Raw genomic sequence first — 23,140 nt, forward strand, 5'->3', positions numbered from 1 at the left:
AGGATTCAAGTTTTTTCTCGGGGAAGGAGGAGGATTCAAATTACGAAGAAGCAGGCTGCCACCACAACTATATTTTGTTTTTGTTGGCACACGGCCTGTGGATCAAGATGTTGGTTGGGCCAAGCCAACGCAATATGTTTCCAGTAACTGAACGGAGGAGAAAATGATGCAGCCCGCGACAAAACTTACAAGGAAATCATGAGGCCCATAGTAAATGGGTTAACAGGTATATTCAGGCCCAATCAGTAAAACTCCACCCAGTCAGGCAGGGCCGGCACGGCCGTTCTATCCGAAGCGAATCGGTCCGCTTCTTCTTCCGCGGAAACTAGCGCGGTCGTCCGAGTCAGAAACCGATCGGGCCGCACGGGACGAGGACGAGGCCACCGGCCACTGGCGTCTAGCGTCTTCAACCCGGCAGCGCTCTCCGTCCCCTCTGCGCACAGCTCCCGACTGCGCAGACATGGAGGGAAGCCTCCGGGTCTCCCGTCGCCCAAAGGGAAGGCTCTGTTTGTTTCGTCCGTCTTCTTTCCTGAAATAAATGGAACCGCCCTGTGATCGGTAGCTTGCCTGCGAGCAAGTGTGTAACAGAGCAGATCATCAGGTCGTCGATTATCGCCTTGAGGATAAGAGCACTGAACACGTACTACGCAGATCCCCACCGGATTCCGTTTCTCCAGGCACGCAACGCGCGCTGCTGACCTTGCTAATCTCGAAGCGAATGCACGCCGCTGTCTACTGTCTTTCCCCGCCGCTACAAAGCATCTGCACGGCACTGAGCCACTGACAGCAGCGTCATCGGTCAGGAACGACACGCAGAGCAAGCTGCGCAGCATCAGCTGCTACTGTTCAGGAGACATTTTGACAGAGACTGAGACGTCACCCGTTCCCAAAGTCTCAACTGGGCGTTTTGCTGTTTGATGCGCATGCATGCCTCGACAGCAGCAGTCTCGGTACTGGGCACGTTCTGAGCTAGTGATCCGGATTCAGAGGCACAACACCAAGAACACCAAGAACATGGAGAGGTCATAAGTGATCCAGTTGTTGTGACATATAGCACGCGCGCAGTTGAAACTTGAAGCCCTGTGACCGTGACGCTCGCGATCCAGATGAATTAAGCAGTACAGGCAGCTCGATTAAACAACGGCAGCAAGGCCACACCACCACCACACATGGTGACGACGGACGGCACGCCGAGGAAGAAGAAGAATCCGAGAAGCCGGCGCGCATCCAGAATAATTGCTGCCGCCGCTTGCACAGCTGTGCCCGTGCCCCCCCCCCCCCCCCCCCCCCCCCCCCCGGGCACCCGCACGGTGGGTGTGGCCGTGTGGGAGGTGGACAGCTCAGCAGCTCATCGCGATCTAGAACTGTCGCGGACTCGCGGTCATACCACCGGCTCCCGATCTAACTCTCGCTGCCAATTTGCAGCAAAAACTGTTAAGGTCAGATCGGGGAGGGTATCAGGCAGCGGAGCCATCGAGCCTCACGTGTGGTCGTGTGGGTCGCGTGGATAGAGCTCGAGATCGGCAGGGCAGCGATCGAGAAAGACCGGCGTGCGATCGATTTGACCGGCCGGGTTTTATTCAGGCCGTGTGTCAGAGCGACACCCCCTCCTCAACGCACAGGGGAATCATCCGGTTCGGTGACGGTGAGAAGAGATGCGTGCCCCTGCGCCCCGTTGCGGGGCCTCCGCCGAAGCCGGCGGGATGCCGCTGCGGCGGCCGGCAGGGGAACAGCATGTCGAGAATCCCTGGCGCAGCACGGGGCACCGCGCGGTTTCGTTTTCGCGGGAAGCTGGCTGCGCTGCGCGGCCTGCGGGTGGGTTGCCTTGCCGTTGCCGATCAGAGATTTGGTAGGCGCGGGCAGACTTCCTTGTGCGTGTTTGGGTGTACAGCTCGCTGGGTGCCAATCACCCGATTTGTTAATTCTGCTCCATCGTCTGGTGGTGGCATGGGCAGCCGGAGGCGTGGCAGGGGCAGATCAACGTGTTGCAAATGGCAGCGCATAAAAGAAGCTAGAGAAGCTACGAGAGGCAGGCGGAGAAGGTTACAGCTCAGCTCGGTCCGTGACCTGGCTACAGTTCACGCCCTGCGCATCTACTAGCATAGCAGAAGCATCTACGCAAGAATCTTAAACTTTTTTTTCTCTCTCCGGAAACCAAGAATCTCACGTTCGATGTACCAGCAATTAGGAGAGATCAATCATGCGTTGGAGTTGACAGATCCGAGGAGGGACCCCAAAAATCCCCAATGATATGTTTTATGGGGGCCAAGGCCAAGCAACCAACGCGCTGCGCCCATCGCGCGTGCATTGAACAGGGAAAGAGAAATGGCGGAACCGATCGCTCGCCGGTTCATCAATTCATGCATGCACGCGTCTCTGTCATGGCGCCTTCCCCCCCCCCCCCCCCCCCCCCCCCCCCCCCCCCCCCGCCTGACCTGATGACCCCGCGGCCGGCCGGTCCCCCGTCGGCGTCAGGCCGTGACGTGCCCTCCCATCAGCCGGGACAGAGAACCCGTACGGCGAGGAGGAGGAGAGGAGAGACGGTAGGAGTCAACCGGGAAATTGGGCGGGAAGCTCCGGAGCGGCGCCAGGCAAGTTGGATAGGATAAGCAATCGCCCAATCGGGCACGGCAGTGGACCATCGCTCGCGCCGACGCCGACGCCGGCGGCGGCGCCACGTTCCAGACGGAGCAAGGCGGTGTGTGTCGAACTGTGGATCGGGTGGATCGCGGTGTGATGTGAAGGGTTCAGAGCCTGACACCGGCCTGTACGCGTTCTGGAATCGGAGAGGCGAACGGAGCCGTCAGCGGTTGAGCAGCAGCAGCCAGAAGCTGAGAAACGCCTCCCGTGTTTTATTTTTTGGTTTTTTTTCCTTCCGTTCGCTATTTGCTTCATTTATTCGGTGTGTTTTCTTTCATTCTTTTTTCTTTTCATAATTTTTTTTTCATATTTTCTTTCCTTTCCCTTTTCTCTCACGGGGGATTTTCTTTTTTACTTGTTTCTTTTCTTTGCACGGCAACCTAGCAGGCTAATTTATATTACAATCTGTTTCACGAGCTCACACAACTCTATTATGACCAATTTTTTCTTCTTTTTCTACATTTATTTCCTTTACCTTTTCAATTCATTTCACTTCATTTTTATTTTTCTACTATCTTTAACCCTCCTTTCTCTGATTTGTACTTGTATGTATTATTCATTCATACATTCCTTTCCACGCAGGACTAAGATCTTTTTCTATTTTTTCGTTTTCTAAACTAGACTAGAAAACGTATGCATATTTTTTTTATTTTATTTCCCTTCTTCTTCCTTTAATCATCCATTTCGCTTGCATTTCCTTACTATCAAACACTTCTTTTCAATTTTCATTCTATTTTTTATTCCATTATTTATTTATTTTATTATTTATCTGCTTATTTCATCTTTTGTGTAGTTTCCGATCTACCCTTTCTTCCTTTATTAAAACTAATATTTTACTTTCTCATGTATTATAATAACATGTCGCTTATACTATTTTTAATCTTGATAAGTGGTTTCTTTTGAGTTTCTACTATAGCATACACCAACTTATTTGGAACAAAAAGGTTTTGAGGTTGCACATGTGCATGATGTATATTTTTCAAGTACAAATTTTTTTGTTACATGAGTTAATTTTTGTTGTGCGAGTCCGTACAATTTCTCGCTGTGTATAAATTTTATATTTGTAAGTTCGTATAATTTATTCCAGGTATAATATTTTGTTCCATAAATTTATGCCACTTGTTCCAGTTTTATTCAAATTTATATCGTTTGTTCGATGCATACAATTATTTTGTTCAATGACTCGTATAATTTATTCTGTACATACATATATTTATTGTTTCAGGAGTATATGTTTTTGTTCTGTGAATTTATATAATTTGTTCGATATGTACAATTATTTTTTTTCCGTGGGTTTAGTTAGTTTGTTCGATGCATACAATTGTTTTGTTCGATGACTCGTATAATTTATTCTGTATATACATATATTTGTTCTGTGAGTTTGCATAACTTGTTCTAGGAGTATATGTTTTGGTTCTGTGAATTTATATAATTTGTTCTAGGTGTATAAATACTTGTTCCGTGGGTTCTGCAATTTTTTCGAGGTACATCAAGGAGGGTTCGAACTCAAGACCTGTCACGAGTTGAACCACCACAACACCACTCAATGAGTTGTGATTAGCGTGATTTAGAAAAATATTTAAATACTTTCTCCCTGTCGATAATACTAACTCCTTTTTATATTTTTTTAATTTTCCTCCTCTATCCCTCCTACGCTTTACTACGTAATTATTCTTTTTTATTTCTCTCTCCCCTTAAGTTTTCTTGTTTTTATCCTTTATTTATTCTTTTCCTAGACAATCAAATGTTCTATTCGTGATACTCAATCTTTTTTTCGCATTATACTATTTTTTGTCTGTCATGTTTAATTTTTTATTCGTAGAAAATAGTCATTTATCCGCATAGTCAGAACTAATTATTCTGCCACCAATAATAATTATTTTATCCTGTGAGTTTATAAAATTTGTTCTAGATATATATATTTGAGAAAAATTTCCAACTTGCTAAAAAGTTAATAAAAATATTTATCCAAATATACTAAGTGGGTCTTGTTTTGAAAATCTTATTGTAAGAAACTTATTGGTAGAATCGGAATTTAATTTAGATGTAGGATTCTATAGATTTTTTAATTCAAACTTTCTTTGCACATGGGGTGATGTCACAATTTCGTCCTCTATTGCATTCCAAGCATGCATCGGTTATATTTGTTTTTGAGTTTGTATAATTTCTTTTAAGGGTATACGTTTTTATTTTTTAAGTTCATATATTTTGTTCAATGTGTATGATTGTTTTGTTCCGTGAGTTTGTAGAATTTGTTCTACGTGTATATGTCTCACATAAAATAACAACCTTGATTAAAAAATATGAATAAAAAAGTTAGTCCAATTATAGTCAAGTGGGATCTTGTTGTGAAGTTTTTATTGTCAGAAATTCAATGATACAATCATAATTTAATTTTGTTGCTTGTGCAAGACTTATATTTTTTTAAGTTTCAAACGGTTCTGCATGTGGAATGACATGAGTAGTTTTGGGCCCGTTTGGTTCATTTGCTTATTTTTAAGCAAGTGTCACATCAATGTTTAGATACTAATTAGGAGTATTAAACGTAGACTATTTACAAAACTTATTACATAAGTGGAGGCTAAACAACGAGACGAATCTATTAAGCCTAATTAATCCATCATTAGTAAATGTTTACTGTAGCAACACATTGTCAAATCATGAACTAATTAGGCTTAATAGATTCGTCTCGCTGTTTAGCCTCCACTTATATAATGGATTTTGTAAATAGTCTACGTTTAATACTCCTAATTAGTATCTAAACATTGATGTGACACTTGCTTAAATTTAAGCAAATGGAACCAAACCAGGCCATGTCTTTTATGACACCTGCTCAGCGACAATCAACCGTACTGAAAACAGGATGGGGAAGCACCAAACTGCATTGAAGCAACCTAATTAATTAAGCCGACACGCAGGACACTTATTGGTGATGGTACGTTTATTGAGGTGACGGTTGCAGATTTGTCACCTTAGCGACAGGTAGCGGCGCCCGTTGAGCAGAGCAGCGTGCTGCTGAGAAACGCCTCGAGATGGCGTCGCTTTCGGGCGGCTGCTTTTCTCGGGGGCCCGTGCCCGTACGACACCCCCTTCGCCGCTTTTGAAGCTTCCGGCCACCTTTCCGGAAGCTCCCGCTCCAGCTTACTCGCCTCGTCAGCCCAAGAAGAACACAGACCAAAAGAAAAAAAAATAAACAAAGGGAAAAAAAAAGGCAGACGAAAAGCGCCTCCGACGCGGGGAAGTTTCTGTCAAACGAAACGAAAGGGGTGAGTGATCCAGCCATCCAGGCCGGCTTTTCAATTCGTTTCCGTAGCCTGGACGTTCAGACCGAGTAAACTCCATAGACGAGCTCGGCGTCCGTCCCCTGCTTTTGCCGTGTTGAATTGGGAATTGGGCTGCTTCTCCGTCGCTATGGCTGCTGACCCCCTGTGCGCACTCGGCTGCTTTGCTTTGCTTTTCGCTCGCTGACGGCTGACTAACCTCCGGCAGCTCAGGCTGCTAACGCTTGACTAATGCACCTTCCTTTCACTCTCTCGTCTCGATTTTCTTTCTTACGATCCTGTGCATCAGGACATCATCAGGTCAACCGAAACTTGGGGGTAATACTGTTGAAGATGACCTCGGAGTCGCATCTGCCAAATGCCCAAATCACACTGATGATCTCGGTCCAATCCAACACTTTATCTTGGAGTAATTCGTAAAGGAAAACTGCATTTTATTTTCCTCTTCTTCTTTTTTTTTTTGGCTGAGTGGCGTTGCCAGAAGGTGGGAAGAGTTCCCCTCTTTACTTCAAAAAAGAAAAGAAAAGAATTCCCTCTTTCGCGAGTAGCAGAGCTCCAAGAGAAGCAGCAGAGGAGGCAATGTAAGTTTGGTGGTCAAAAGAGGAAGAAGCATGTTGATTAATTCAGACTCCACTGATCGGAAAGGAACAGGAGAGTACACCATCGACAAACCAGCTGCAGTCCCTTCCTGATTCATTCATTCAGCTATGAACAGACAACGAAAAAGAAAAGCTCAACAATTCCTATGCATCCCGAAACAATCTAGGCTCCTCCTCCTCCGTGTCTCTAGCTGGTGAAGAGGAACTGGGACGCCTGCGCGACGGCGTCGTCGAGCCACCTTCGCGGCTCGTCCATGAGCTCCGGGCTGAGCCGCACCATGAGGACGCAGAACTCCATCTCGCTGAGCGCGCCGTCGCCGTCGAAGTCGCCCTCGGCGAGCATCCCGCGGAGGTCGTCGTCGGACATGGGTCCCAGGCCCAGCAGCGGCGCGTTGCGGCGGAGGCTGTCGAAGGTGATGAGCCCCCGGGACGGGTCCATGAGCAGGCGGAACCCGCTCGCCAGCTCCCGCATCAGGCCGTCCTCCCCCAGCCGCTCCGCCATCACCGGCAGGTAGTCCTCGAACCCCACCGCCGGCGCCGACGCCGCCTGCTGCTGCTGATGCATCTGCCTCTGCTGAGACGCCATTGCGTACTTGCGGTTGCGGCTGTAGAAGAAGATGGAGGATCGGGAGTCGGTGGTCTCTGTGCTAGTGCCGCTGATTGGGAGCTCCGGTGGATGGCTGGATGCTGGTTGGAGAGGAAGATGACGAGGGGAAGCGATGGATGGTGGAGCAGGATGGGGAGGGGGAGGAATAAATAGGCGGGGAGACGGGACGGGAAGGGGAAGGAGACTGGGGTTTCAGGGAAGGTGCGGAGGCCACGCGGGAAGGCAGCTGGATGGGGGTTCACGTGTGCGCTGCGGATCGAGCGATTGATTCGGGATCGAGTTGGGTCGGGTTGGCTTGGCTGACGAGAGGGAGGGGCAGACACCGACCGACCGGGACAGGTTGGCTGGTGGTTGGCGCGGGGCTGGATGGGGCGCCTTCCTGCGCGCTTCGGCTCCGCGGGGGAGGGAGGGTGGCCGGCGCGGGTCGCCTCGCCTCGCCGTGTGATGGATGGATGGATGCACGGTGCGTGTCATGGCGTGCGTAGCCACAGACGGTGACCGGCCGGTGGGGACGGTTTCCTTGGGGCCCGCAGGAAAGCTCTGTTCGTGACATCGCGCAGAGGAAAATATTCGACATGTTGGTTTGATGGCTCCAAGAAGAAGCTGGATCAGATCGACTGGTAAGTGAACAGGAAGCTCGCTAACCCCGATCCCCAACGACGTGTTATCCTAACATCTCGTGAACCGTACCTGCAGTCCTGCTTATACTATCCATAAGAAGTTTCCTGCCCGACTTTTGCTGGCGCGCGCGTGGCAGTCGTGTGTCGACTGTCGAGGAGTAAGCAAGCAGCACTGCAGCAGCATCTGATCTACCGCTCGCCGACTTTCAGACACAAATTTCCATCGAAGCTTCAGTCAGAACTCCGAACCTGTGGGAAACCCGCCCCGGCCGGCAGCAGCAGCGTCTGAAACTGTGAGCCGCTTTGTTCCAGTCAGCCCAGCTCGCTACCCTTTCGGCCTTCCTCCCCGCACGAGGATCTCGTACGGTTCCGTCCCCCCAAAATGGCTTTGGAGCTTCGAAGCTTGGGCGCCCCTTTTTGGGTGTTTCCACCTGTTTTGCTCACACACAGGCACACAGCAATACAGCATGGTCCATGGGGACGGAGAGTCAGCTTCCATCGTCCGCGGCTGCCTTTTTCCCCGTCTGCTCTGCTCGGTCTCCACATTTTCCATGCCGTCTTCCTGTGCAGTTGCCTCTTCTGCCGGGTGATTGGCCGGGAGATCAGCGCGGAGGCATGGCGAAATGGTCATCCTGGTAGCGACGTCAACGTCCACCCATTTGGCTTGCAGGCAAGCGTGTGGTGTGTGACTGTGTGAGCAGACTGGCGCTGGAAAAGCAGAGGAGACGCAATGCCATACTGCCATGCTGGGGAAAAAAAAAGGGGGTGTTCGGCAACGGCGAGTCATGTCTCGCAGTCCTGGAGTGAAATTGCAGCGGATCTTACGTCGCCTCGAGCCGCCCCGGCATTTTACTTGCGCGCACAAAGACGGTTGTCACATGTTACCATAGTTGGTGCAGGGAATTTCAGGGGAGGACGGAAGGGGACCATTTCTGTCCGCCTGGAAACTGCAAGCCCAACCCTGCGCCAGGCTTGGTGCCCTGAAAACCAAGCTGTTCAACTGAAGGGTCTTATTACAGAATTTCGCTGTAGTCTCAGCATTTGCACAGAGAGAATGGAGAAATGGTAGCACTAGCAGGCTGCATGAACATAGAGGATGCAGTGTTTGGGCACTGCAATTCACATTCTTGTTGATCTGTGTAGTACATATCAATGCAGAACAAGCAGAGCGGTACATTCAACAGCGTTCGTTGAAGGTCGCGCAAATGGTAGTTACATACATCGAGAAATAATCACAACCTACACCTAAGGCATGTATGTACGCATGTACAAATGGCAGTTGTGCTATGTACACCTAACTAATGGCAATCGTAGAATCTCACTGTTAGTCAGGCTTCAGCTTACTCCAGATTATCTAAATTATAGCCGTCTCCTGGGCTAAGAACCGGCTGAACCACTCGACAGATGCCTTGGGAATCCTCGTCAGGTTGTTGTTGTAGTCGATGTAGTAGAGACCAAACCTCACCGTGTACCCAGAGTTCCACTCCCAGTTATCGAGCAGCGACCATACGAAGTAGCCATGGACGTTGCAGCCTTCCTTCCTGCAGCGATTCAGATCCAGCAGTTGTTGAGTGCCGATGGTCATGTAGACAGGACAGTGTGCTGGCTGTTACAGTCAGATGTAAGCGCATAGAAGTGGAACTTCACCTTATAGCATCTAGGAGGTTAGACATGTAGTCGTTGTGGTACCGTATCCTTTTATCATCCTGCAGAACATCCTCTAATCTCGAAAATGGGAGGTTTGCGTCATCCATGCCTGACATATAAACACCTGTTATGTTAGGGAATTTCTCCGAGGCAGAAACTCTTATCAGCTGTTGGTATAATCTTTTCAGCTACTTACCGTTTTCAGTGACGATCACAGGTGGATTTCCATACTTTTCTTTGATGTGCTTCATCAGTTTGAACATACCCCAGGGAACTATGTGCAGCCATCTTGATGCTGCCTGGAAGTTGATAAACACAGTTGCCAATCAAACATTTGATGATTAGAAGATGAAAACTAGAAGCATAACAAGTCTGAAGAAACTGCTGAGGAAATCCTACCGTTTCTCCTATTCTCTTTCCATGCCTGTACGCTGTCATAGTGAACACAAAGATGAATTCAGTAGTACTGAAAATAGGCAAAAAAAAAAGGTATCGAATCACTTCGTTTAACAGACTAACCAGTTGGTATGGTCGCAGAATCAGTTGAAGCATCATTCATTACAAGTTTTCTGATTTGCATTCTGTCGTTCCTAACATACAATGTGGTATAGTGGTTTATGCCCACAAAATCTAGCGAACCCGATACTAACTTCGAAGCCTGAGTTGAAAACTGAGGCAGCCTATCGCCTGCAAGTTTCTGCATAGAAGGAGGATAGTGGCCAAACATTAAGGGATCCAGGAACCTGTATTCACACTTGCAAAAAATCATAATTAATATTATGAACAACAACTATGTACTGCAATTACATAGGAATTGAATGGATGTGGTTATATCAAGATGGTGGTAGATCAGATGTATCACCATCCAAGCTCAAAGTCCATTGCTCGTGCTGCTGCCTGTGTGTCCTCATCGACATCTGTCCATGGTTCATACCATTTTGAATCAAGCGCGATTCCAATGAGACCTCCTTGTTCATTCTGCAATACATACGAAGTCATCCATGTTTTTTTACTACTAGATACATCTCTTGGATATGTGTTATACTGTTATAGTAAATTACCTTGAAATGCTGCTTGTAAGTATGAAAAGCACCAGCATGTGCTAAGAGGATGTTGTGAGCTACAACGTATGGTTCAGTTGATGATTTACCATCCCTACAGAACATGTGAGACAGAATGGAACATCTCCCAGGCGCTTGAATACCAAGGTCATAGCCTTCAATCGCAAAATTATGGGGCTCGTTAAAAGTGATCCAGTGTTTCACTCTATCTCCAAATTCCTTGAAGCAAGTAGAGGCATAGTGAACAAAATCATCCCTGCATAATTTAGCTGCCGAACATCAACAAGGCCACTTTTCCTGAATTTAGTTTGACGCTATATATATGGTGTAAGCAATGGTTTCCTTAAAAAGAAGATATAATAGTATTGCTTACACGATTTGGGAGTTTAACCATCCACCATATCTGTCTTCTAGTGCTTGCGGAAGGTCCCAGTGAAAGAGTGTTACATATGGTTGCATACCTGATCCACAAATATAGAGAAAGCCAAAGAAGTACAGTCACAAACTGATGGTTGGCACCGATTCACATTTAACGTACTGGAATTTAGAAGAATTATTACCTTTGTCTAATACAGCATCTATGAGGCCGTTATAGTAATTCAATCCTTCTTCATTAGGTTCACCAGTCCCATCTAGCGAGAAAAAACTACTTAGTACTTGGTGGAAACAGAAAAATAACATGTTTTCAAAGAACTTACTTATTACATACTTGGAAAGATACGTGACCATGAGATAGAGAACCGGTACGCATCCATGCCAATGTCCTTCATCAAGTCCACATCTTCCTGCCAGTCAGTGTTAGGTTTGTCATTTCTGGATATTTTTTCAATGTAACCGATATTCTTGTTCAGTTAACAACCTAGCCATAGAAGTTAACCTAATTTGAGAAAAAATAGTAAAAATCTTGATCTCTGAAAACATTCTTGTTGATACAAATGGCACCTCATATTCAGGAAAACATCTTCTCACTATTCTATTTTTGGCAGCAGCATGCCAGAGAAGTGGACTAGCAGTTATTATATTTTGTGTGTTTGGTAAACTAATGCCAACACACTAGAAAGAGGAGCAATTACTGGAGGAAGATGAAGCAAGGATAATTATGTCAAATAATTCTTAAATAGAATGATTCTTACAGACACGAAAGGAACAAGAAAATGCATACACGATTTCGATTTTTCCAAATTAAAATTGCCAGAAGATGGCCAGATGAAAGGCAGGCAAGTTTTCATACAAATGCCAAGAATCATGTATGAAGGGATTTGTTATGCTTTGAAAAACAGAAATTTCCAGCTTTCATGGAACAATTGAATGAATTAAACTAAACAGAATCAAATAACAAAGAAATATCCCAATCATTGCCACCTTACCTTGTAACGATGGTAGTGATCAACAGCAACATCTGCATTGCTGAAATCTATCACCCGTCCTGCAAAAAATATGCTCTGGAGTCACAACACTGGACAGAGTTAGCACCTCATTACTGCACTTTTTGTAACAAATCCTCATTATCACACCAGGTCGTCTTGTGAGAGTATCCCATATTGTAGGTCCACGTTGACCCTCGTTGACAGCGCCTTCATACTGGTAACATATTGACCAGAATCAGACATCAAACTAAGAGTACATCGGTTGAAACCAAAGAGATCGCAGCTATGAACCTGGTAAGCTGAAGAAGCAGTGCCAAAGACAAAACCTGGAGGGAAGTCTGCTCTCCGTAGAGCTTCAGCACAAGTAGTGAAGCTGATAAGGATATGAACCAGTGTCAGAACACCCATGGCGTTTCCCCCAGTTTGTTGCACTAACTAATAGTGTCCTTACTCTAAGAGAGGTACTAGATATATATATATAAACCTTGTTCAGTTGGTGAAGCGTGGGAAGCAACTGAAGGCTGAGCTTCACTTGTCTTGGAAGCCCTTTCAAGTTTCAACGTGCGTCTCTACTAAGTAACTCTTGTGGAGGACACAGGGTGCAAAATCTCTATCACATTGGAAATTTAATCAACAAGTGAAGGGATGACATGTCCAGCTCCGAAAACCTGCAAAAAGGGTCCACATCTGAAGTGCCGCAAGCAGGTAGAGCTTTGCTTGGGTGCAAGAATTTCAGACAGATTGGGGATTGCACAGCACTCCAGCATTCATGGTCATGCATAATATCTGTACCCGTAGTATCTTAAAAAGTTACAGTTAGAGAGGATAACTAAGCCCTTATCATTCAGTCAAATGAATTGAAGGCCTTATTATCAGATGGACATTTTCTTTTCTTACAAAAAGATCATCACAGGGCAAAGTATCAATCATAATTCTTATTATGGGCATGAGGAACAGATATCTACGACAATGAAACTATGGCAATTATCCTGAAAATATACCCCTTTCCTTATCCATTTCGTTTGGTAGTGCCACATAAAAACAAAACCCTGTGTCATGATTTGCATCGTGACCTCAACATGTGTGGTGAATAGAAAAGGAGAAAGAGAAAAGAAATACAAGATTCTTAACCAGATAAGCGACAATCTGTGCCGAGAGATTTGCATAGTCACACGCTTTATCCCATGGGGGAACACTAATGGTTTGCTTGCACGGCAGGACCATTTCTGGACTCAATTTAATATCCCGATGGTAGTTAGATGAAAGGGATAGGACTATAGGAGCGATTTGGTGATAGTGATCCAGAAGGCAGCTTGGACAGGCCCAACTGCCCAGATATGTATATTGCACGTGTTGTCTAAGCGATCTGTCACGGATATACTATGATTCAATCATTTAGGACAAGCACATATCTCGGAGAAATGAGAAGTCAAAGGAACAGGTAATTGACCTTGAGTGGTCAAACCTAGGTTAGTTTGCAAAATATACCCAATAATGTCTCCAACGTTGGATAAAGCATCCAACTTGCACCATGAATCGCACTAGAGAAATCCGACTGACATCATCTCAAAAAGAAGGAATTCGATTGACATCATCTCAAAAAGAAGGAATTCCATTGACATTTCACCCTCCCCTCGGTGTCGAATGGGTCCTGGAGCTGCAAAAAGTGCAAAGCATTGATGTCACCGCCATCCACCCACAGTCCCACACCCACCCTACCCTCCACCGCCCAAAACTATCGCTGTAACTAGAACGCCCTTCCTATTTTTTACACAGCAAAAATGTGAAAAATCATGCGGGATTGCAACGTCCCCATCTTCCCCACCCGGCGCCTCATGCTTAGGCGCAGCAGCGGCATCGGCAGCTCATCAGTTTCAAAGATTCAGGTGGAGTGGAGTAGACACTAGACAATAGAGTGGAGTAGGGGGTTCGCTTGCCTCGGCAACCGTCGCGTGGTTTGCGCGCCTCGGCGCTCGCATGGAGGATCTGGAGGCGGACACGCCTCTCCTGGGTAAGCATCTTGCGTGGGCTCGCGTGGCGTGCGAGGAGAGGAGACCGCCGCCGACCCCGTCCTATGCAGTGATGCTGACGGCTGACGCGGATGCGTGTGCGGCGTGGCGGAGTGCGTAGCTCGATGGAGACGACGACTTCTCTCACGCCGAGGGGAGATGGTGGCGACCCTTCCGGAACATGTTTAAGCAGATGAACTATAAAGCCCAATACGAGTACAGTAAGCCCACGTATGTATGCTGAGCGCCTGCTTTAGCCATATAATTATATTCCGTTCCATTACATTGCGGGATGTTAGACTGCATCGCGAGAAGAGGGAAGGACGAAGGATGTCTTTATACCCATCAACCTACCAAAGGCTATCCGAAACTAGTGGATTGGTTGGTGGGGATCGTCGAACATGAAACTTGATGGTAAAAGTGAGGACACAAGACATGGATTTATACAGGTTCGGGCCACCAGAGTAGTGTAATACCTTACATCCTATTTGGGGTTTGTATATCGTGCCCTGCGCTTGGTGTTGTGTAGCTTGTTGGCTATTGATGATGATTCTTCCGATCTAGATATCCTTGCCCTACTTTATATACTTCAGGGGTGGAATTAATAGTAGGTTACAAGGTAGAAGTTCTAGTATGATTACAGGATATGAGTTCTAGTAAGATTACAGTAGAATCTTAGTAGAAGTTTGGCTTCTTCCTTCCTTGCGAGTATTAGGGATCTATCCCCGATGAGCCCCCGAGCGCTTCATAGTCGAATGTGCAGCCTTCGAGTACTTTTCAGATCCTCGCCGAGTAGTTTGGTGCTCCTTGAGTACTTTGTCTAGCTGAATCTTCGAAGTTCCTCAAAACTGCCATGAGGCTATAGTGTGATCGAGTCCTGGATTGTATTGATTTTGTAATATTCATCTTTGAAATGTGATATGGAGGACAGCGAAAGTCGCACTCCATATAGAGTAGCCCTGAACCTTAGGTTGAATCGAAGAATCAGGCTGAGGGTATCTTGAATCATCTTTCTTCGTCTTAAAAAAAATAACTGTTGGGTGTAGCTTATCAACCCCCGAGCCTTGGAATGATTAAATAATCAATCCAAGGGTCTTAGCGAGCTTGGTCTTCACGCAAGTCATCATCCGAGTAGTTTTGCGGCGTAGAGCTCCTGAGCTTATAAGCCAGGTGAGCCGTAGGAGCCTCATCGAGTAGTTATTTGGCGCTTAGTCCCCCCTTCCCCCCAGCTTGGAAGCTAGCTGAGCCATTGGAGATATATTCCGAGTAGTAATTGACGCTTAGCCCTCGAGACTGGGAGCTAGCAGAGCCATTGGAGGTACGCGGAGCGTCCTGGTGAGTCGTCGCCGAAACTTGACCTGCAAAAAGATATGCATACATTATGTATCATATTGGGAGAATTTTAAAGATACTACCAAAATTTATTCAGTGATGAATGTAAATGTTGTGCGTCATGCTCTTGTTTCGACCATATTTCTCCCGAGTAGTTAGCCTGTTACGTTTAGACTCTCAGTCCTTGTTTAGCTATTTCCACTGCGTGTGAGATCTTTATCTTGTGTACGCGTATTGGCACTGCTGCTATGCGTCTGAGATCTTTGTCTCGTCTACGCGTCCTAGCGTTTAGGCATGACAGAAAATTCGAGACTTTCACGGATTAAGGCGTGTTCTGCTCAAAGATATTAGCAACCATTAAGAGAAAGACATTAAAAATAAGTAGTCGATATTGCGACAAAAAGAGAGCACGATTGCACTTAAACTAGTCATTGAGACTTTTCTGCCTTTTGGCAAGAAGAGCGTGTGTTACCGCCCAAAGAATTGGTGCGTCCATAGGTTGTAGCCACTGTGAGCCTCCAGCACTCAGTGCATCAAACCTATGGTCATAGCCTCCGTAATTCGATGTACCAAGCCCGTAGCGGAGTCTCCGAAACTCAGTGCGCCAAACCCGTGGCTATAGCCTCTGTAATTCATTGTGCCAAGCTCGTGGCTGTCGGTCAACATACCCCAGGAGTAGTCGGCGATGTGTAGCTCTGGAGGGTAATTCCATTGAGAGGCGTACACAAATAAGTAGTCGGCGCATTGGCCAACCATGCTGAAAACAAGCCAAAGAAAAAATTAATTATTAAAAAAGTGACTTAGCTTGATTCGTGTATAATTATCAATGAAGCTGTGGCGGTCGTCGATGAAGCCGCGATGGTTGTTGATGAAGCTAACTAGTCGGAGTTGATTCCGACTAGTTGTCGATGGTGTGAGGTCCGCCCCCGACTAGTTTTATAGTTGAGATGAGTAGTTGAGGTAGTTGTCGGGGGGTCGCCGAGCGCCCTTGCGAAGTTGAAGTAGTCGTCGGCGAGTTGTTGCGATCGGACATTGGTGCAGTAAAGCTCATGTACATCTTTTGTGTATGTTGAGTGAATATCTTGGAATCTTGCGGTGGTCTTCCATGTGCGTGTAGCACAAACCAAATTGAATTTTGTACGTCTTCCATGTGCGTGTAGCACAAACCAAATTGAATTTTGTGCCATACGAACAGGAGCACCAGCTGGATGCTCTATTCCATCTCGGTGTACATGCTGACACTCAATTCCGCTTCCTGTATTTGGACGTTAGCAGTGTGCGGTGCCGCAACTTTTGAAGATGGATGGATTCGTTGCGAAGTGCTGCTATTCTGCGATGGACTTCGATTCGGAATCAACGAGTCCCGGATTGCCTCGTTGCCGTGCCTCAGCCTTAATCTGGAACAACACGTAGAGACTTCTTTTCGAATTCGATGAGTCCCGGTGATACCAATGACGTGTGCCAACTTGCTCTCGCACTCGACGACTTCCGGAGGCAACAACGACTTTTGGCTTTGATGATGAGGTCGTTCAAGCTCGTTCGATGATCACAATGATCACCCCTACCTGACACGCCAAATGTCAGTGTTTCATACCCGGCAATCTACCAAGTGGTATCTCGAGGTAGTAGATTGGTTGGTGGGGATTGTCGGACCTGAAACTTGATGGTAAAAGCGAGGACACAAGACACGAATTTATACAGGTTCGGGCTGCTAGAGTAGCGTAATACCCTACGTCCTGTTTGGGGTTTGTATATTGCGCCCTGCGCTTGGATGTTGTGTAGCCTGATTGTTAGCTATTGATGATGGTTCTTCCGATCTAGATACCCCTGTCCTCCTTTATATACCCCAGGGGCGGGATTACTAGTCGGTTACAAGGTAGAAGTTCTAGTAGGATTACAGGGTATGAGTCCTAATAGGATTATAGTGGAATCCTAGTAGGAGTCCGATTTCTTCCTTGCGGGTACTGGGGGTCTATCCCCGATAAAGGGCTAAGTGACTTTGACTTTTTTTTTTCCAGCAACACAGATAGTTCGGAAGTTTAATATTAACCGGAAAACAATATATTCTAATATTTACTTTTTATTTATCATTCGTATGATTCATATGGATGACAATAACTGGGAAATAATATTTGGTAGGAGTAAGGAAAAAAACGAAAAAGGTAGAAGAAGGGGAAGGGTGTCCGGAAGTATGATTTGCACAACCTAGAAAATGTGAATCTAAATTGTTGGTGAGTAAGAAATGTTGGACAAAAAAGTTGATTTAATTTTAAAATTGTTGGCGAGCCAAGAAATGTTGATTTATGTTAACAATGGTTTGCAAATATCAAAAAGTGCTGATGAGTGTCTAAAATAAATTAAAGAAAAATGTTTGGAAAAATGTTGGTCACTCCTAAGAAAAATGTTGGTTAGTCGTCATCCTCCGGAAAAAATGTTGGTGATACTGTAAAAATAGTTTGAAAACATGTTGGTGTTTGGAGAAAAATGTTGGACGAACATCAATAAATGTTGTATGCTTGTCAAAAAAAATGTTGGTCATCATTGGGAAAATGTTGGAGAGTGTGAAAAATGTTGGCCAAACATTTTAAGAATATATTGGTATATGTTAAAAGATGTTGGCAACCATCAATAAATGTTGAACTATGTAAATGAAATGTTAGTCTATCAAGAAAAAAATGTTGGTTAAGGTAAATAAATTGTTGGTCAATACCATGAAATGGTACTATATGTCCGCAATAAGTTAGTCTATGTCAATGAAATGAAACAATGGTGAATATCTAAAAATTAAGTTAAAAAACTTTTGCAACTTTTTTACACGCACCAAATTTTTTTACATTCACCAATATTTTTTAGCTCAATTTTTTTTTGACATTCACCAACATTTTTAAGTAAAAAAAATATTGAGACAGTTCATCTAAAATGTTGATTTTTAAAAATACAACAAAATATGGTGATATTGGATCTCATTTTGTAGTATTAATTCTAACAAATACCATGGTTCAAATGGATTTTAAATTGGAGGCACGGCCCACCCACCTCCTCCTCCCACGTAGTGACGTATAGCTGGCCACCTGCTGGCGCACATGCAGCTACGCATACGCTCCGTCTCCTCCTCGGTTCCAAATTAATCTGAGTCATCCAAATAACGTTGCACGAATTTCAAGTAGTAGAAGATACGTAGACTAAATTCTTCAGGAAGATGGATAGGATTCCCGGGAGATGGCGAGAAAATTCATGGGCCTTACTGGATGGATAAAAAGGCTTCTTTTAGGCCCATCTTCGCCTTATCTAAGGCCTAGCCCGTTTAGTGTCGAGGCCCATGTATAAAGCAACCCACCAGCAGCGTCGGAAGATAGAACAGCGTGTGTTATCCTGTCCGGGGGAACTCGAAGAAGGCGTTCGTTATCCTCTGCGGTTTGGGGGTGGGCGAGTCCAGTGAGAGAGGAGGACGGCGAGGATGGCTGGGATGGCGGCGCTGCAGGGCGCCATGGCGTCGCTCTCCGTCTCCGCGCCCGGCGCGGCGAGCACCAGCAGCTTCTGGGGCAACCGGCTCGCCACCCATTCCGCACCGCAGCCTGGGGTTTGTTGCTGCCTCCTAATTCCGTTCCGTTCTTCTGCCCTAGCGTTTTGTTAAATCCGTAGCCGTGTAGCAATGCAAAGCGCAATTGGAGAAATTTGTTCTTGGGATGTTCCAAGCATACAGTGTGATTTGGAGGTTTAGAGCTCGTCTATTGCATTGAAATGTAAAGTTAGCAGTATTTATTTTGTTCATTGTGCATTTCAAGGTTGGCAAACCAAGCTTACCACTTTACCAGTATATTTAAATTTAGACCACGGGCCTTATTGAATTTTACTTTTGCTTCCTTTTTTATGTATGTATATGCTGAAATGGTAAAGTTTGAATAGACCAAACAGATTAAACGATTGAGATTAATTTAAATAAGAAAAAAATTTCCTTTGTTGCTGGTACTCAGGCACTGTCCTTCTTTTTTCATATACAACTGTATGTGCGTTTTTACTGCTAATATAGAGTATGCTATGTTGGATGGGGTAAAGATTATTTGAACACCCTGGATTTAGCATGTCAACTGTGGAAATTATTATTTTTAAACACCTCAACTGAGGAAACTATATTGTCTTCGATGGGCCATTGTTTCAGTTGATATATTTATTGCCTGAATTGTTTTGTTGTGCTGAAATATACTTAGGATTGAGGGCAGTACTTTTCATGTTTGCTTCTTGTATTTTCTTGTAAGCGATGTGACATTGATTGGCTTTCTTTCTCACATCATGCCCCGCATCACATATGACTGACCAGAAACTAATTGGGCACCAAACAGTGTGTGATGAGCATAGTGCTGATTGAGTGATTGTATTTGTGCCTTCTTTTCTAAATTATCTTCAGTATGTCTTACCTATTGAAATCTGCTTGCACCCGGGAAATTCCCAACTGATAAAAAATGGACGAGGATAAACCTTTCTCTTTACTAGGAAAAGCAAACGAAGATTAATTATATAATGATGCTAGGTAATCACTGTTGAAGGAAGTGATAGAACTACTGTATTTTAAGTGGTAGCTCATACTGAAATTTACTCAAAGAAATATGCATAAAGAGCAGCCCAGAATCATGAAGCACGACCACTATGTTTGATTCATGCCATGTCTGAAAAGCATCTGATCAGTATCTCCTTTATTTGAAATGAAATATTATGTTATTTTACTCTGAAGTTCTGACAAGCTGTTTAATATGTTCAATATGCAGATAAGGTTTATGGTCAAGATATGCCCGATTGAAATGAGAGTGAGTAAAAAAAATAGTCCAAGTATCTGATGTTTTTTGTCCATTGTTAAATGCCTAAAATTTTGCTTTCGGCTGCAGCTTAAGAGATGGGAGCGAAAGAAATGTAAACCGAACAGCCTTCCTGTGCTGCACAAGATGCATGTTAGGATTGGGGATACAGTACAAGTCATTGCAGGCCGTGAGAAAGGTAAGGTTGGAGAAGTTACACGCCTTTTCAAGCACAACAGCACTGTGATAGTGAAGGACCTGAACTTGAAGTCAAAGCACAAGAAAGGCACAGAGGATGAACCGGGTGAAATCGTCATGGTCAGCAAATATTTCTATCGAGCGTCTTTTGGGCCTCCTGTTATGTGTTGCATAGTTGCATATGTTTATTTCAAGACTATAGTTTTAGGTGCCTGATAGCTATCTCCTGATTAGACTTAAATTTCTTTTGACCAGATTGAGGGCCCCATTCATAGCTCAAATGTGATGCTCTACTCGAAGGAGAAGAATGTGACAAGCAGGGTTGGCCACAAATTCCTCGAGGACGGGACCAAGGTCCGGTACCTGGTCAAGACTGGGGAAGTAATCGATAGCGTCGAAAAATGGGTAAAGGTGTTTAAGGAAGGAAATTCGGAGTAACCATGTTGGCATGAAAAGCCTGCACATGCTCTGAACCTTGCATGCCGAAATGAGTCTACTTATTCCTCTGTGTTGTTGCTCCCATCCTTTAGCTCCAGGTTGTTTTGTTTGTAAATTATACAGTTGTCACAAATTTTTGTAACACAATACATGCTCACCTTGTTTCACCAGCCAGAACTGCTCTCTCTCGTGTACCATCATTTTCTTGTGCGTAAGATATTATAATGCAATTGTTCGAAGTTCAGTGTTGTCAGTTGCCATCATCAGTAGCAGCGACACAAACACTAGCAATCAAGATCACATTTTCTGACGATGAGTATACAGAGCTTCTCCGGAGGAGATCGTCAATGAGAATATGAGATACCAGGAAGAGCCACTACTGTAAACTGGTAGGCGTCACCGCATTGTACAACAACATAGTTGATTAAATCGATCTGAACACATACTTTCGAGAAGTTTTGCTGAAATGTCGAACATTGAAAAAAAATAGAAGTTTTCCCAAACGAGTTGAACAACAAAAAGAAGCTTACTTGTACAAGCTGTCCGTAAAAGTTATCTAAAAAACTGTCCGTAAAAGCTTATAGAAATAGAAGTTTGCGTCCGCATGCCCATTCATAAAGAATTGCTTATATCAATTGAGTCGCCCGTCCAAGATGTTTCCATCGTTCTTGAAGGCTCGATGCCTTCGTTCTAAAAGTCTGGTGAAATCGACGACGCGGCGTCGCGGGCAGAGTAGTGGGCCGCCGAGTAAGCCCGCAAACTTGTTTTCACGGGCTTTAACCCCGCCGTGTCCGTTTACAGGCCTAATCTGGGTCCAACACTCCCCATCTCCTCTTCTTCCACGAATACTCCCCCGCTTTTCCCGTCGTTGCAGGCCTGTAGACTTGTGGTTCGTAAGAGCATCTCTTGCGGTTTGTGGACTCTTTGGTTCGTTTGAGCGTTCCCTAATTCTCAATCCAACTATCGTATATCGTATTGATTGGTTAAAAACTAGTACTCCAGTAGAATCCTTTTATTTTTATTTTTTCCAATAATTATTGGAGATAATCCAACAATTTACTCCAACCCTCCCTGAATAAAGGAGGAGTTGTGACTCTCCCAATACAGAAGTGGATGAGATAAGAATTGGGAGACTGCAAAAATAACTCTCCAATCCCTCGCACACATGGTTGCACTCTCTCTTCCGAGTCTGACCTTGTCCACAGTGGCAGAATCTGCCCCATTTGCAATCTCTGGTTCTTGAATAGTTTCATCTTTCTTGTACGAGTAAATCATCATTCTCTGATAAAATTCCGCTCAATTTGCTATATCTTGTTCTTTTGAGGCTTTTTCACCATTTATTAACCGCGTCATCTTTATTCAGATATGCAGGCATTTTGCTATATATCCAGATGGTATAGATATAAATAGGATGATCCTCCAACATCCAATTCCTTGAGATCAAGGAAGCCATGTCCTTGATTGAACAAACAAGTTTATAGTGGATTAGTTCATGTGCTTTCATTGTCATCAAATATGTAAAAATTCATAAAATCATGGCTACTTCGTTTTTACATGCATCTGGAGTAGACAGTAACGCTTCCAGTCTCCAACCCTGACTGAAGAAAAAATGGTTTCAGTCTCCAATCCGTGATTCAACCAAGGCAACATGGTTTTTGCGTGTATCTGAAATCAGCACATGGTTTCATTGTCACTAAAGATAATTCATTTTCTTTCCTTTTGCCCTCCAGAAAGTTTTCAGTTTGCAAATACCCATCCTAATGTGAAATTTGTTGCATTGGCGGGATGCATTCTTTGAGTAGGTTCAGGCACAAAGCATTTAACTAAGTGTTTGTTGTTGATGTAATGCTGAATGCGGATTCTTCTTCAAAGGCTAGCGACTGAATGGAACTTACAACTTAGCAAATATTGTTTTGGTTCTGGAACACTAGGTGAATGGAACTGCAACTTAGCAAAGATTCCAACGAAAAGGAAGCAAGCAGAACTCCAATTCTAGTAGTCCTGAACTTAACAGAGCTCCTTTTCAGAATCGGAATTCCTTAACTCTTGTTTAAAAGTGCAATTCAGTAAATATTTCAATTAAATTGGAAACCAGCACAGTGCAGTGATGTACATACAGTGCAACTTACAAGATCCAGTAGGTACCTGTCAGTTAGCGACTGAAGTGGGCCAAATAATGTGGTTGGGATCAAGATGCCGTCCTGATAGCTAGCAAGTGAGGCCCATTTGCACAGCATGCTGAAAGGAAGAAATACATACAGTAAGTAAAAAAACAAGCTAATTGCTGGTAAGGTAATCTTCTACTCTTCATGATGAGCAATTTAAACATGGGTTATTAGCAAACCGGCCTGACTCAGCAGCATCAGAAAATGAAATGGATATCAGGAAATGTCACCTTCACGAAAAGGCCTTTCTGTCTCCTCTTTGCTTAGTCCACCTTCCTCTTTTTTGATGCATTAGATGGAAGAGACTCGCCGCTTCAGCAAAGTGTACGAACACCAACTGGGCCGTTATTGGGCGCAAAATTCAGCTAAGAGACGCACAAATCGAT

At 44.8% G+C, this 23,140-nt stretch overlaps 3 protein-coding genes across 7 annotated transcripts; 1 reads left to right on the forward strand and 2 right to left on the reverse strand.

The window, feature by feature from the left end:
• Positions 1-6,507: 6,507 nt before the first annotated feature.
• Positions 6,508-7,259, reverse strand: LOC117852823 (calcium-binding protein PBP1). Its single transcript, XM_034735100.2, has one exon. It carries the CDS (start codon positions 7,104-7,106, stop codon positions 6,708-6,710), a length of 399 nt encoding a protein of 132 aa, XP_034590991.1. The 5' UTR covers positions 7,107-7,259; the 3' UTR covers positions 6,508-6,707.
• A 1,568-nt stretch (positions 7,260-8,827) lies between these two features.
• LOC117852822 (beta-glucosidase 25) lies at positions 8,828-13,995 on the reverse strand. Of its 5 annotated transcripts, XM_072293318.1 has the most exons (15): positions 13,760-13,995; positions 12,307-12,490; positions 12,114-12,195; positions 11,970-12,036; positions 11,823-11,881; positions 11,154-11,240; positions 11,016-11,087; positions 10,829-10,916; positions 10,456-10,711; positions 10,257-10,372; positions 9,914-10,137; positions 9,794-9,825; positions 9,591-9,693; positions 9,395-9,503; positions 8,828-9,288 (listed from the first exon to the last, which is right to left on the reverse strand). In XM_072293318.1, the coding sequence occupies exons 6-15, from the start codon at positions 11,182-11,184 to the stop codon at positions 9,102-9,104; spliced, it is 1,218 nt and encodes a 405-aa protein (XP_072149419.1). In that variant the 5' UTR covers positions 11,185-11,240; positions 11,823-11,881; positions 11,970-12,036; positions 12,114-12,195; positions 12,307-12,490; positions 13,760-13,995; the 3' UTR covers positions 8,828-9,101. The 5 variants fall into 5 exon arrangements, with proteins under 5 accessions (XP_072149419.1, XP_034590990.1, XP_072149420.1 ...); XM_034735099.2 differs by lacking the exon at positions 13,760-13,995 and having other exon boundaries at positions 12,307-13,486; XM_072293319.1 differs by lacking the exons at positions 12,307-12,490; positions 13,760-13,995 and having other exon boundaries at positions 12,149-12,286.
• Positions 13,996-18,517: 4,522 nt separating this feature from the next.
• LOC117854164 (large ribosomal subunit protein uL24c) lies at positions 18,518-20,833 on the forward strand. Its single transcript, XM_034736464.2, has 4 exons — positions 18,518-18,743; positions 19,927-19,965; positions 20,044-20,271; positions 20,407-20,833. Exons 1-4 carry the CDS (start codon positions 18,621-18,623, stop codon positions 20,587-20,589), a joined length of 573 nt encoding a protein of 190 aa, XP_034592355.1. The 5' UTR covers positions 18,518-18,620; the 3' UTR covers positions 20,590-20,833.
• Positions 20,834-23,140: the final 2,307 nt, after the last annotated feature.

Source organism: Setaria viridis, chromosome 4 (assembly GCF_005286985.2).
Source record: "Setaria viridis chromosome 4, Setaria_viridis_v4.0, whole genome shotgun sequence".
In the NCBI taxonomy this organism is placed as follows: Eukaryota; Viridiplantae; Streptophyta; class Magnoliopsida; order Poales; family Poaceae; genus Setaria; species Setaria viridis.

Coding starts and splice junctions, on each gene's coding strand:
- LOC117852823 (XM_034735100.2), bottom strand. CDS start 7,106: ATGGCGTCTCAGCAGAGGCAGATGCATCAGCAGCAGCAGGCGGCGTCG.
- LOC117852822 (XM_034735098.1), bottom strand. CDS start 12,230: ATGGGTGTTCTGACACTGGTTCATATCCTTATCAGCTTCACTACTTGT. Junction 11,088..11,164: donor ATGGTCACGTATCTTTCCAA/GTATGTAATAAG, acceptor TTTTCTCGCTAG/ATGGGACTGGTGAACCTAAT. Junction 10,373..10,455: donor CTTACAAGCAGCATTTCAAG/GTAATTTACTAT, acceptor TATGTATTGCAG/AATGAACAAGGAGGTCTCAT.
- LOC117854164 (XM_034736464.2), top strand. CDS start 18,621: ATGGCTGGGATGGCGGCGCTGCAGGGCGCCATGGCGTCGCTCTCCGTC. Junction 18,744..19,926: donor ATTCCGCACCGCAGCCTGGG/GTTTGTTGCTGC, acceptor TTCAATATGCAG/ATAAGGTTTATGGTCAAGAT. Junction 20,272..20,406: donor AACCGGGTGAAATCGTCATG/GTCAGCAAATAT, acceptor TCTTTTGACCAG/ATTGAGGGCCCCATTCATAG.